General features: G+C 35.4%; 1 protein-coding gene across 3 annotated transcripts; it reads right to left on the minus strand.

The window, feature by feature from the left end:
• Positions 1–958: 958 nt before the first annotated feature.
• si:dkeyp-97a10.2 (uncharacterized) lies at positions 959–14,859 on the minus strand. 3 transcript variants are annotated; one of them, XM_067411741.1, is made up of 10 exons: positions 14,579–14,859; positions 13,940–14,262; positions 13,599–13,844; positions 12,730–12,799; positions 11,501–11,707; positions 11,338–11,418; positions 8,333–8,671; positions 5,605–5,841; positions 5,379–5,475; positions 959–1,589 (listed from the first exon to the last, which is right to left on the minus strand). In XM_067411741.1, the coding sequence occupies exons 5-10, from the start codon at positions 11,505–11,507 to the stop codon at positions 1,526–1,528; spliced, it is 825 nt and encodes a 274-aa protein (XP_067267842.1). In that variant the 5' UTR covers positions 11,508–11,707; positions 12,730–12,799; positions 13,599–13,844; positions 13,940–14,262; positions 14,579–14,859; the 3' UTR covers positions 959–1,525. The 3 variants fall into 3 exon arrangements, with proteins under 3 accessions (XP_067267842.1, XP_067267849.1, XP_067267834.1); XM_067411748.1 differs by having other exon boundaries at positions 11,338–11,397; positions 11,501–12,349; XM_067411733.1 differs by having other exon boundaries at positions 11,501–12,349.
• Positions 14,860–15,473: the final 614 nt, after the last annotated feature.

Below are 15,473 nucleotides of genomic sequence, written 5' to 3' on the forward strand. Positions count from 1 at the left end.
TGTGGTTCGTCCAGAAGATGGTGGCAGGGAAAGAGTCATCCACCGCAATCTTCTGTCCCAGTGTATGTTTTTTCCGGTGGGTTCCAAGTACCTAGGCCCAGAAGAGTCTAACATGGAGGAAGTGTCTGGAATGGACTCAAGTGTTTCTGAGGAAGAAGAGGAAGTAGTGGAAACAAGTAAGAGTGGAGGCAGTGCCACTATCACACAGTGTACGAGTGTGGAATTGCCAGATGTTGTGGCCGAAGAGTGTGAACAGGATGAAAGTCAGTTGAAAGAGAATGTGAGTGAAAAGGAAGGGGATAAGGAGCAAACACAGTGGGAAATCTCAAATCCTGAAAAGCCAAAGAGGAGATATCCTGAGCGGAAAAGGCACCCACCGAATAGACTCTCACTGGAGGTTCATGTTCTCCAAGGTGAAAATGACAAGGAGAAGGTAGAGAGAGGAAGAAAAGTGTGGGAAAAAGCAAAAGCGAAGAAGAACTGCCTTAGCAACACACTCACTCATTTACATTTCCCACACACACTTCAAAGAGAATTTTAAGATTTAAACTTATTTTGTTCCATTCATTTGGGTTTCAACCTAAATTAAGTGATGACTGGGACGACATCATTTAAAGAGGGGGTGGATGTAGGGAAGATGTAATGTGCTCTCCCTGCCACTGGGGGGAGCTGTCTGTTGTGTTTCTTTGGGGGAGTTGCCCCTTCCTTACCCCCACAGTCTTATTTCCTTTATGAAAAGTGGCTGAACTGGAAAAGAAGCCTAATAAAAGAAAGCTGCTCAGCATTGACTCTACCAGCGACTTTGGTGTCCTTCCTATTTACCTCCCCCTCCAACACCAACACAACGCAGAGACAGTCAGGGAAGCACATCAACGAAGAGGGTTACACATATATATATATATATATATATATACACAAAAAATAATAATTAATTATAAAAACAATTCTAACACAATTTTTCATTAAATTTTTTTATTTTACCAGAATGTCTTTCATGAGAACTATTTATCACATTTTACCATATTATGCAATATTTTACATTAAGATGGACTTTGTATAAAAAAGGCTTAAAAATGTAGTGTATAAAAACCAAAACCAAAATATATATGATAATACACTCAAGTGTTTCACCAATCAGATTGTTTCAGACAAAGCATGACATCGTCCTCCAGGAATGATGTCATATTGGAGGGAAATCAACAGCACAGTCATCGTTATGGTACTTATGAATTCTGTGAGGTTTTGAGAGGTTAGTTGGTTTGTTTCTCAATTTATTGATATGTTAGTGGCCATCATATTAATGTCAGAATGACGCACAATCAAGTATTTCAGAAAAGAGTGTAGTAACGGAACCTCCTGGTGATGCTAGTCTAATTTGGTTATATAAATATGTTAGTCAATAAATATCTAATATGATACAAAACCATCTAAAGCATGGATCAATAAAGTATAAACGCATATTCTGAAAGCTTCAAGTGACCGGCGGTCCATCAGCTTTGGTCAGTGTTTGTTTGAGTCAGTCCTGTCACAGATCCTCTTCATACGGCTCTCTCAGTCTCTCCCTTCTGTTCTGTCCATGCTTGTGTCTCCTGCAGTGGACAAAATCAGACATTTGTGAGAAGAAGTCAAGAAACTCTTGTGCTTATATTGTCATATTGCTGTTGCCTCCGTTTTAATAAAGCAATGAGTCATTCATTAGTGATTTCACTACACATAAGTTGATTGTAGACAATCCGCTTCATGTTTCATCTATAATGAATCATTCGCTGTGACACACAATCTTGTGGCTTTTGCTTTGGAATGCTGATGTATGACGCAGCAGATGATTCACACACCATCTCATTGCGTGTGTGTCCGGAATGTTCAAAACTATTTAAATTCCATTTCTTGCATAATGTTAATTAGCATAGACAATAATTTTGATTATTTTTGCAGTTGCAGTAAAGCATTTACAATGGAAACACTGTATTGAACATTAGTCCCACCTCAACATCCCAGGTGGGGGAAAAAAAAAGTTCTATAGTAACATTTCTATAATATACTTAAAATGCTCTATTTTCATGCACTAATTTTGTACTTAATATACTAAAAAATCTTAAGATAATCTTAAGAACATCTAAATGTATTCAACTGTGCTATTTTGAGACACCATGAAATATGAACTTAAAACTACACTCTAAAAAATGCTGGGTTAAAAACAACCCAAGTTGGGTTGAAAACGGACAAACCCAGCAATTGGGTTGTTTTAACCCAGTGGCTGGGTTAAATGTTTGCCCAACGTGCTGGGTAGTTTTATTTAACTCAACTGTTGTATAAAAATGATTGTATTGCTTGCTTAAAATGAACCCAAAATATGCTGGAAATTAACATTTATTAATATGTTTAATAAATGAGCATTTATTAATAAGATAATGAATAATAAACAATAAACATTTATTAAATTGCTTATTAATAAATGTACACCTTTTGATTATTATCGTTGCCTCTAGCAATTATGTGTCTGATTTTTAATTTCTCACCTATTTTGGGTTCATTTTAATCCAGACATATAGTCATTTTTAATCAGTAGTTGGGTTAAATAAAACTACCCAGCAGGTTGGGCAAACATTTAACCCAACCACTGGGTTAAAACAACCCAATTGCTGGGTTTGTCCATTTTCAACCAAACTTGGGTTGTTTTTAACCAAACATTTTTTTAGACTGTACTATCTCTGTATTTAAAAAATGTATGTAGATACCACTTATAGTACATTTGAACCCATAGTGTACTACATGTGGTAGCTAAATATTTTTTAAATATATTAAGAAGTACTACAGAAGAATTTTTAGTATATTAAGTACAAAATTAATGCGTGAAAATAGAGCACTTTAAGTACATTATATAGAAGTGTACTTTATGCCACCTGGGATTACAGATTTGTTCAGAATGACATTAATGCCTCATATTACTGCTTTTAAGCCTCACAGATGTCCGTTGTAAGTGTGTTACTGTAACCGTGATGTTTAAACGACAACAATGTACTTACAAACGGAAAAGATTTTCCTTTCCTTGTCAAGCGCTAGCGCATGCATATAGACTGAATACATAATATGCATGCGCATGATGTCATTTTTTGTCACAAATTTTCAGTTTTTGTTGTTTATACGAAGACGATAACGGTATTGTTTTCAAAAACGTGCACTTTGAAGCCTGTTTTTCAAAATTTGTGTTTTCAGGTTCCCAAAACTGTTGTCGTGTAAATAAATGGGCATAACGCTTAAAAGATTTCAGTTTTTAGTTGAAATCAGTGTTGTGTAAACAGCCCCTAAAACCTTAAAAAAAAACATGTTACTTGTAATAAAATAAAATAAAATAAAACACGGTTGTTGTTTTTTTAACTTTTTTTCCTGCTAGTAGCCAAGGAAACATTTCTCACTTTATTTAGTTTAGTAGCAAGTTTAAAAATAAAAATTATTATTATTTATAACAATAAAACTTATTGTTATTCTTTTTCTTCATCTGAGACTAAAATTTTCAGACTGTTTTGACATTTGCGATTTTGGCCACGATTTGGTCGTCGGAGACAAATTTTGCAAATCCTAAAAAAATTCCTATGATCCTAGCACAAAATCTGTAGTCTTTGATCGCTAGTTTGACATGTTCACCAACAGCCGGTTAATGACCGTTGCGATCAAATTTGACCTCTGACGAAATTCAGAAGATTTGGCGTACAATCCTCCAGTGTGACTTCTCCTACGACGAATGTCAAATTGTCTTTGTTTTTCAAGACAAGCCGTGATCAAAATTAATGGTTGAGATGTCTTTGTTAGCCACCATATCAGTCCCGTGTGTAACGCAGCTCACAGTCACCGAACGTGTGTGGGTTTTCATGGTCGCGTCTGGTGTAGACACGGTTTAAGGCCCCATTTACACTAGTGCGAAACGGTGTTTTAAAATGAAAATGATCATCGTCTACTCTGGCGTTTCCATCTGCATAACATGGCCAAAAATGCATGTCACATGACCGTTAATGCACACTGGGCATGCGCGTACAAGTGTAAACAGTTGCCTCTTGAGCATATAGGCAAAAATGCAGTTTAACTACACAATGGATGTTAAAAATGACAACAAAGCCTGCAAAGATTGCAGTTCAGTCTCAATGTTGCTGTTTACACGGTCATTAAGGATATGCAGAGCAAATGTGGGCAGCCATGCCATCGTTTTCAAAAGTCTACAGTTTGGTCCGTTTATACTGAAATGCAACTGCAGCGTTTTCAAGCTAAAACAGGGTGTGCAGCGTTTTCGAAATTCTGTTTTTGAGGTTCAATTATGCCGGTTTAGTGTAAACGACAGGTGCAATCATAGCAAAACTTATGCAAACTAGTGTAAATGGGGCCTAAAATCCCATTGACTTCCATTGACAGAATGTTCAAACTTTCTTTTAAACTACTACAAACTGAAAACCTTCAAACTTTAAAGGGATAGTTCACCCAAAAATGAAAATTTGATGTTTATCTGCTTTCTCCCAGCGCATCCAAGATGTAGGTGACTTTGTTTCTTCAGTAGAACACACATGATGATTTTTAATTGCAACCGTTGCCGTCTGTCAGTCAAATAATGGGAGTGAATGGGAACTCTATCAATAAGAGTAAAAAAAACACGACAAATCCAAATGAAACCCTGCGGCTCGTGACGACACACTGATGTCCTAAGACACGAAACGATCGTTTGTGCGAGAAACCGAACAGTATTTATATATTTTTTACCTCTAATACACCACCATGTCCAACTGCCTTGAGTATCCGGTTAGTGAGGTCAAAAAACACGCTCTGATGCTGGAAGTGACTCACTGCTGTTGTCAGAGTGTGATCAGACCTCACTAATCGAGTGTTGAATGCAGTTGGACATAGTGGTGTATGAGAGGTAAAAAATTATATAAATACTGTTCAGTTTCTCACACAAACCAATCGTTTCGTGTCTTAGGACATCAATGTGTCGTCACGAGCCGCAGGGTTTAATTTGGATTTGTCTATACAGGTTTTTTCAACTCTTATTGATTGTGTTCCCATTCACTCCCATTATAAGACTGACAACGGTTGGAGTTATCATTTGTGTTTGACTGAAGAAACAAAGTCACCTACATCTTGGATGCCCTGTGGCTAAGCAGATAAACATCAAATTTTCATTTTTGGGTGAACTATCCCTTTAAGGTTTTAAAACTACTTCAAACTTTCTGACTAGGCTTGTCTCGACAAACTTTTTTAACTAGTTTAACTTGATGTTCTAAAATAACAAAAACTGAAATAAAATCTATATAAAGTACTACAACTTTAAAATAAAATAAAGATTATTATTAACATAAACTAAAAATGAAACACTGTGACATGTTTAAACGCACCTCCACATTAGAAAGGCCAGAGACGAGGCTATGAGCAGCAGCAGCAGGAGAAACACGACGACAGCAGTCGTGCTCCTGTTTGTGCTTTCACACGGCTCTGAAACACACACACACACACACACTGTCACTGAACACCACCGGTCATTCATCAACCCAGATGTTACATGCTCAAAACCTAAAGAAAATAATTCCTATAATTTATGACGGCTCTACGCCGATGCTGTACCTGCGGTGTATGTGGCTGAACTGTGTCCCAGTTTGTTGCTCACCACGCAGGTGAAGTGTCCGCAGAAGGTGCCGGAGACGATCAGAGACGTTCCATCTGCCGAAACGTGGCCCACTTTCTCCGTCACAGCCACTTTCTCATGAAGCCAAGAGAAGGAGGGTTCAGTTCCCCAGGCCTCCATACAGTGAAGAACGGAGTGAGACACATTCACCATCACTGACACATGATGCACCTCCACTGACACACACACACACACACACACACACACACACACACACATGAAACCGAATAAATTACTGGAGAAATGTACAAGGACACAATAAAGGGAGAAATGGGTCACTCCTATTATTGAGTGCATTTTTCTACCATATCGAATAACATTAAACTCACAATTTGTGAACATTTGTGACACATGTGATATATATATATATATATATATATATATATATATATATATATATATATATATATATATATATATATATATATATATATATATATAAAAAGTGTGGATGTTTAGCTGTGCGATTTAGTCTTAAAGTGGTCGTGAACTACGTTGTTTTATTGTTTTATAATGTTTCCTGGGGTGCACTTATAATGTTAGTATGCTTTTTACATCAAAAATTGTCATTATTTAGAAATAAAGCATTTTTTAGTGTAAACGCCCACTGCTGTGATTGGCTGACATCTTTGCATATGAATTAGCTCAGTATTACTCTCTCAAAAACTTTTAGCACTATTTTACTATTACAGCTCTCAAGGTTAATTAATCGTGAAAAGTGTTGATTATAGCATTACATTTAGATCTGTGGCATTATATTTAGATCGTGGCATGAAAGGTTGCAGTGATGAACATTGTAGTCGATCACAGACATGTTGTTGAGATCATGAAAGCAGTGATCTCATCAATTTCTGCACACTAACGAATGCTTTCATCATAACTAACAGTGCAAATGTGATGTAACTAAGAGATTCATTAAATAAAACAGGAGTTTTGGTGTGAGTCCAGAACTCAGTCACTGATAAACTCACACTGTTTGATTGACAGCTCCAGCGATTGTAAAGGGAGCGTTCTTTGATCGCTTTCTATATATAATTTAATCACCATTTAAATAACAGATTATTTTCATCCTACTAAGAGAAACAAGGTGAAGTTGAGCGTTTAGTCACTGGTTTGATTTACTGACACACAGACAAAGATCATCTGACTGTACATGAATCATTAATATCAGATCAGGCATTAGAATGAACTCAGTTACTGACATGTTGTTGCATTACTGTCGAGTCCATATCCTAAAAGTCTGTTTGCACCGAAATGTGATTGATTTACCAAAGAATCCACACTGAAATGTACTGAATACAAATAAATAAAGCTCAACTGAGAATAAATAACCATATTCCTGCATTAGGATCCTTTGAAAGGTAATGTTAGTTTAGTCCTGTATCGCTCTTCTAGTAGGCGTTGATTTCTTCTGTGGAGGCGGAGTTTCACCTATCTTTAGGGGACGAGTCATTCGCTGCGTCTGGTGTCAATAAAAGCTTTTATTGGACTAACAAGGAAGTTTTCAGTTCTGAAACTTACAGGATAAAAAGCTGATTTGAAAGTTGATTTCTCAATTCATGAACCCTTTAAAAATATAGTGTATAAAAACCAAAACCAAAATATATATGATAAGTGAATTTTAAATCATTTCAGTATGTTGGCACACTCAAGTATTTCACCAATCAGATTGTTTCAGACAAAACATGACATCATCCTCCAGGAAGTGGCATCATTTTGGAGGGAAATCAACAGCACAGATATCAGTAAGTATTAGTAAATCCTGTGATGTTTTTGAGGTTAGTTAGTTTGTATCTAATCGCATCGATTTTAAAATTCTCACGCTCACCTACAAGGCCTTGCGTGGTTTGGCGACACAATATCTGTCCGAAATTTTAACTGCATACACCCCAAGACGCAATCTTCGTTCTTCTGATTCTGGCTTTTTAATTGTTCATTCAACGCGTTTACGTTCTATGGGTGACCAGGCTTTTTCTTCTTTTGCTCCCAAACTCTGGAATGCTCTTCCCAATGAGATCAGACATGCTGACTCTTTTAGTGTTTTTAAATCTTCACTTAAAACTTATTTTTTTAGGCCTGCAAATAAATGTGTTTTGTTTTGCTTTTTATATAATGCATCTTTCTCTCTTAATTTTGCTCTAATGTTTATGTTTATTGTATTTCTATGTTTCTGTGAAGCGCTTTGAGATAAAGGCGCTATATAAAATGAAGTTATTATTATCTCTCTAAAACATCATTCTGTTTGATTAAATTACACAAATCAGTTCAAAAGATTGTTAAAAATATGAACTTAAAGATGACGTCCTCATGTGAGCTAACTGAATATGTTCAAATATTGCTGTAAAAGTGTATTTTTTAGAAATATTTCAAAGTTTAATCTTTCTTTTTTTTGTATGTTTTGCATGAAATGATTTTTCAGCGGATGTTCCAGGAAGTTTTTGTTGTCAGTTTTTTTATATTAAAATGAATTTTGCATGAAAATTTGAAATTTTTAGGTGTGCATTCAACAGTTAAAAGTGTATAATAGTGTATGATATACAGTATAGTCAGTACGTTTAGTGATTCAGGTGGAATTAAGTGCATACATTTATAGAGAAGAACAACAGAGCGTTTGAGGCGTATCAGCAGAACACATGTGAATGAATTGAAGGCTTTAGTTGATCTTACGATAGTCCTGGATGGTTTGCTGTGCAGAGCGTCTCTGTCCTGATTGGTCAGTAACAGTGACCGTATAAACGCCGCCGTCCCTTGTCTGATAATCCCTGATCTTCAGCGTGGCTCCCTGCTTCTCCATAGTCACTCTCTCATCAGAGACTTTATGAGGAAACTCAGCTACTGTTGAAATCTTCCCAGAAGTCTTTGCACTGTGCTCCCATGTCACTTTAGCCACACGTTCACCCTCCAGCAGCTCGATCTGTGCCTCCAGGATCAGATTCTGGCCTTCGATCACATACACAGACTGCTGGTTTGTGAAGCGGACAGACAAACACTGGACACTCCAGAGCCCTGCGGTTACAACACACATTATTAAACATGCTTATATTCATAAATTATGATAATATGAGTCTGATGCTAAAGCATTTAACTGCTAAAGCACAAACACAGTATAAAACATACTGTGCCTGATGAAGGCCTGCTGGTCGAAACGTTGCATTATTTAATAAGTTATTTATTGGAGCATTATTTTCAGTGTGCAAACTTCTCATTTCTCTTTTTTCATTAGTTTTTGTTTCTGAGCCCAGTGTGATGTGCACATCTACCTGAATATTTTGATTCTTTTACAGTATAAAACAACAACATCAATATTTAAAAAATATAATTATTAAAATAATGTAGTTCATCAGTCTAACTAGACCATGTTTTTGGTTGCCAAATTCAAATATAAATTAAAAGATAAAGGAAAAATGTTCATTATTTATTTAAAAAAAATAAAAACAATAATGGTTGACTACTAATCTAATGGTCATGTGTTGCACAAGAAACATTTCTGATTATTATCGATGCTGAAAACAGCTGTGCTGCTTCATATTTTTGTGGGAATTGCGATATATTTTTCTTTGAATAGAGAGTTCAAAAGAACAGCATTTATTTGTAATAGAAAATACACCACCATTCAATAAAAGTTAATATATTATATTAATAATTATTGAAATAATATACAGTGCCCTCCACAGATATTGGCACCCGTAGTAAATATGAGCAAAGGCGGCTGTGAAAATAAATCTGCATTGTTTATCCTTTTGAACTTTCATTCAAAAAAAAAAAAAAAAATCACAAAAATCTAACCTTTCATTGAAGGAAAAGAATTGAAAGTGAGGGGAAAATCACGTTTTTCTCCAAAACACATTTGCCACAATTATTGGCATCCCTAGAAATTCTTATAAGTAAATATCTCTGAAGTATATTGCCATTCATATTTACATTTTTTGGCACACCAGAGTGATCATGAACATGACATTTTCCAGCCATGACTTCCTGTTCCACAGGAGAATTAACATGAGGAAACACGAAGACCAAATTCCCTTAATCATTCATCACAATGAGTAAAACCAAAGAATATAGTTCTGATGTGCAGCAAAAGATTGTTGAGCTTCACAAAATAGAAAGTGGCTGTAAGAAAATAGCTAACGCACTGAAAATCCCCATTTCCACCATCAGGGCAATAATTAAGAAGTTCCAATCAACTAAAGATATTACAAATCTGCCTGGAAGAGGACGTGTGTCTAAATCATCCTAATGTGCGGTGAGGAGAAGAGTCTGAGTGGACAAAGCCTCTGCTAGGATCACAGCTGGAGAATTGCAGAGATTAGTTGAGTCTCGAGTCTCAGAAAGCCTAAAAAAATATCAAACAACCCACAAGTTATTTGGGAGGGTTTCAAGAAAAATCATCTGCTCTCATCCAGAAACAATCTCCAGCATATTCAGTTCTTCGAACTGGACTGGCTTCTGTGGTCAGATGAAACTAAAAAAAGAGCTTTTTGGCAGCAAACCCACCAGATAGGCGTGGTTGGATCTTCCATCAGGACAATGATCCAAAACAAACATCGAATCCAACACAAAAATGTGTCACTGAGCACAAAATGAAGCTTCTGCCATGACCATCTCAGTCCTCTGACCTAAACCCTAAACGTGAACTAGAGAAAAACATTTATTTCATAATGTGAGTTTCCCCCATTTTCAATTCTTTTCCTTCGATGAAAGGTTATAATTTTGTGAATTTTTTGAATGAAAGATCAAAAGGATAAACAATGCAGATTTACCAGCCACCTTTGCTAACATTTATTAAGGATGTCAATAATTGTGGAGGCCACTGTAGTTCAAAAATAACTGTAGACTGTTTATGGAAATGTAAATGTTAAAAAAAAGGGAAAATGTTAATTATTTATTTTAAAACAAACAAACAACAATAATCAACTACTAATCTTAATATTGGAGGGCATTATGTATCCCATAATATCAAAAAGATGCATTTCTTATTATTATCAATTCTGAATAAAGTGGTGCTGCTTAATATTTTTGTGGCAAAATGTAATACCTTATTTCTTGATTTTTTTTGTATGAATAGAGAGTTCAAAATAACAGCATTTAAAAAGAAATGGAAATAGAAACTAAATAGAAATAGAAATAAAAACTAAATTAAAAAAGACACCTACATTCAATAAATGTTTTATATTATTTTTATATATATATATATATATATATATATATATATATATATATATATATATATACACATATACACACACACATTATATATATATATATATATATATATATATATATATATATATATATATATATATATATTATACATATATTTTTGCTAAATATATACATGCACGTGTGTATTTCTATAGTACACACATTATGTAAACAAACTTATTAATTGCGATTAATAGTTTGATAGCACTAATATATATATATATATATATATTAGAAATATATATATATATATATATATATATATATATATATATATAAATATTTTTGTGGAAACTGATCATTTTTTTCTGGATTCTTTGATGAATAGAAAGTTCTAAAGAACAACATTTATTTGAAATAGAACTAAAAGTACCATTTGGCTGCAGAATGCTGTGATTGGCCAATCAAAAGCCAGTATTCCAGCGAGTCGTGAACCACAATATAAACATATAAAGACACAAATCACTCACAGCAGACGTGCAAAAGCAGGAGGGTCCGAGAGAACAGCTGTAGTCGTGGGTCCATGTCGCCTGCATGAAGGAGAGAATCAGCTGCTCGTGCAGAAAAGCGACTGAAGGTCAGACACATTACAGGCGCAGTCTGAAACTTTATGAATGTTTATACTGGACTCACCTCTCATAACTTCCTGAAAGAAACGCTTGTGTCCTGAAACTTCTGTCCCATAAAACTACTAGAGCAGAGCTGGGAACATGTTGCTGGTGAGAGCGCAGGACTGATGTGATTCTGTGAACTCGTGTGCTCGGTCTGTTGAGTTCACTGAGTCAAAGGTCTTTAGGCGTCACCGTGTTTGCAAAGTGAGCCGTTTCCTTCTTCCTTTTCCTGTGGAGTAAAGCCACTATTTTCTGTTTCAACAAGCAGATCTTCCAACCCTCCCATCACCGCTCCACTCTCAAGATCACTTTTGTTCTCTAACTCAAACAGATATGCTATTCTGATATTCATTCTGTAAACAGAACAACTTCTGCTATCTCGAAGCATAGATCCATACAAAACAACTTTACATCTAGCTTCCTAAAGATTTAAAGTATACGAGTCATTCTGTACAATGAACGCAAGCATTCTTCTGTTCAAATTAATCAAATCTTCAGTTTATGACTGAACACAACTGTAGAAGAACAAGAAAATATTTTTACCAGATCAAGAAAACATTTTTCCTTGAGAACATTTAAGCCTAGAAGTGAAAACTGTTTGAGAGTTGCATATATTCAGAGTCACAACATAAAAACCCTAACAAAAGTCACAAACCCTAACCCATTTCTAATAAAAGAGGAAAAAAGCTCTGAATTAAATGATCCCAGTGATATATATGTAACATGAATAATCACAAAATTATCAAAATAAAATGTTTATAAGTATGTTAATAAATAAATAAAATGTTGTATGTGGATCCAGTCAGTCACGACCAACTCCTTTGGCTAGAGAACATCACGTTTTTTCCATCTCTTCAGGAAAATAAAAAACCTGAAATACAAAGTTTATGTGAAAAGGAAGTAAAGAGATTCAAAAAGATTCAATCTAAATATATTTTTCAGGCTTTCAACAATATTTGATGCATCTCAAAATTTAGATTTATTTAATCATTTTCATTCATGTAAATGCCACACAGGGAATATTTTTCAAATCAAAGAGTTTCAAATCGATTCAATCAAACATCATTTGTGCTACTGAAGTTTACATCACTATTAAAACATCTTTGGCTTTAAGAGTCGTGAAACCAGTCTAATAACATGCTCACAGCCAAATAAAGTGTATTTAAATGATCACAATATTTACAGATCTATTGTGAATATTCAATATAAAACAGATATAATGAGTAAGTAGAACAGATAAGAAGGTCTTACCCGGCCACACACAGTGCTACTGTAACTATAACTGTAACTGCAATCAGTCCTGAACAGGGATTCCAAGATTCTGAGGAAAAAACACAAACACTGAAACCAGCTGTAGACAAGCTGACATGCTATATACAGTGCCCTCCACAATTATTGGCAGCCTTAGTAAATATGAGCAAAGACGGCTGTGAAAATAAACCTGCATTAAAGACACATTAAAGAGTTGGTTCACCCAAAAATGAATTTCTGTCATTAATTACTCACTCTCATGTCGTTACACACCTGTAAGAACACAAATGAAGATGTTTTTGATGAAATTTGAGGGGGGTTTCTTCCCATAGAAAGCAATGTAATTACCACATTCAAAGTCCAGAAAAGTAGTAAAGACATTGTTAAAATATCAGCATGACTACAGTGCTTCAACCTTAATGTTATGAAGCGAAGAGAATACTTTGTGCACAAAAACAAAACAAAAATAACATTTTAAGTTTTTGTGCACAAACAATTTTTACAAGTTTAACAATGTCTTTACTACTATTCTGGACCTTGAATGTGGTAATTGCTTTTCTATGGAGGAGAAAAAAAACCCTTGGATTTAATCCAATATCTTAATTGGTGTTCTGAAGATGAGCGAAGGTCTTACAAGTGTGGAATGACATGAGAGTGAGTAATTAATGACAGAAATTTAATTTGTCTTTATCATTTGGAACTTGGAAAGATCAGATTTGATGCATCAAAACTAATTCTAGACACCATAAAAGCATCCAGCCCTACACTAAGTGATTTATTTGTAGACATCCCATTAACTACAGACAGCTTCTGCGACATTTACCCCTAAATATTCAAAAATGCCATACATTCTTGACATTGAACAATACCTTTTGGTTGCTCTTCATAATGTGTTGTGAACCGTGTCCCCAGGCTGCTCTTGATGACGCAGGTGTAGTTAACTCCCTTAACCTGAGAGATGTCGAGCCTACTGCCACCAGCTAACAGTGCTGTTTGATTGGTTACTGCAACTCCATCAACCAGCCATGAGAACTGAGGGCTATCCCACTGCGCCATGTCATGCTTCTCCACCACACAGTCCAGCACACGTACAATAGATGCCTTTGGAGGTTCCTCTGAGGAGAGAGAAGTATCATTCAACTCGTTTAACTGGTTTTTGATTTGGTGTGTTCTGCACGACATGCTGCCTTAGTACTCTGGTCATATTTACCAATCTTTCTCACTTCTACAGAGTCATGCCGCTGATATCCATTACTGTCTGTAACCGTGACCTTGTAGTTCCCAAAGTCTTCTTCTGCAACATCAGTGATCCGCAGAAGTGCATTTCCTTTCTCCAAAAATATTCTGCTTCCAGGAGCATCTGATAGTCTTACGTTTTTTTCCCTCTCTCTCGGTCCCATGTCACCATGTCTATCACGTCTCCTGGATTTTTCTTGAATGTGACTTCCAGAACAAGAGTTTGTCCAAGAGCAACATACAGAGGTCGTCCAGTCTTAAAGTGTACTGATATTTCTCCATGAAGACACACAGGCACTGATGACAGTTATTAAGAAAGAATTCATGTTATTATATTACATAAAGGGTTTGCAAACTGACTGGTCACTATTTCTTTTGTTTTCACCACTTTTAATGAGAAATGCATTCTCAATATAAATAGAATTTATTTTATTCAATAACACCAGACTCATTCTGAATGACTGTGTTACACAGAATCCAAACCAGTATCCATGACTCCATGACACCTGACAAATCCTTAGAGAGACGGAAATCATTTCTGATTAATGTTTCACTCAAAGTTTCATTCAGGTGAGAGACTCGTTGGCCATCAGGTCAAAATAATCAATCTTACCTTGACTTACGAAGCTTAAATTCAGTGTTTATTGTCTTTCTGTTGCAGTGAGATCGTATTATTACCAAAAACTAATGAGTTTTAACAACAGGATACAATTTAGCGATCAGGCACAACGAGAGAACCTGCGATCATTACAATTATGGATTGAACGAGTGATTAAAGTTATTTATAGACTCTTAATATTGCTTATTATTTATAGAATAAGCAGTTTTTTTTCTTTTTCGTATGGTTTCTGCAACAGGACGACGAGTCGCTTTCACTTTCTGAATTTGTTGACGCCTCACCTGACATCACATTACGGTGGCCGGGAAGTGCAAAACAACATTACAAAGTGTGAAACACCCATTTTGTTGATGTTGAAAATAAAATAATGTAGAAATAAACACAATCGCTGTTTCGCCCCGATTTACAAAAAAGGTATTTGATTTATTACTAGACCGACATAAAAATCACAGCAGTGGAGCAGATGAAAGGAGAGCATTAAATGCCCCTGGCTCTACTAGTCATTTAGTTTTCACTAGTCAAAATTACAATTCCAGATAACAGTTCTGTAATTTTGACTAGTCGTAAGTGGATGCAAGATATCTACGTGATTTTATGCATTGAAGATATCTACAATGTTTTGACTAGTAGAGACTGTAATTAAAGATATCTATGATTTATTTTGTACTAGGCATTCTGACTTGAGATATCTCATCTTAGTTTTACTAGTGTTAATTAAAGGGTTAGTTCACCCAAAAATTACCATTTTGTCAGTTTACTCAGATCTGCTTTGTTACAAACATTCTTCCAAATATCTTCCTTTGTGTTCAGCAGAACAAATAAATTCATACAGGTTTGAAACAACTTGACAGCATATTCATTTTTGTGTGAACTATCCCTTTAAGAAGTG

Source organism: Chanodichthys erythropterus, chromosome 2, assembly GCF_024489055.1.
Source record: "Chanodichthys erythropterus isolate Z2021 chromosome 2, ASM2448905v1, whole genome shotgun sequence".
NCBI classification, from domain to species: Eukaryota; Metazoa; Chordata; class Actinopteri; order Cypriniformes; family Xenocyprididae; genus Chanodichthys; species Chanodichthys erythropterus.

What these genes read in the sequence shown, in the direction of transcription:
- si:dkeyp-97a10.2 (XM_067411741.1), bottom strand. An exon ending in CCTGCTTTTGCACGTCTGCT is followed by an intron (nt 8,672 to 11,337) that starts GTGAGTGATTTG and finishes TTGTAACCGCAG; the next exon opens with GGCTCTGGAGTGTCCAGTGT. An exon ending in TTCAGCCACATACACCGCAG is followed by an intron (nt 5,476 to 5,604) that starts GTACAGCATCGG and finishes TGTGTGTTTCAG; the next exon opens with AGCCGTGTGAAAGCACAAAC.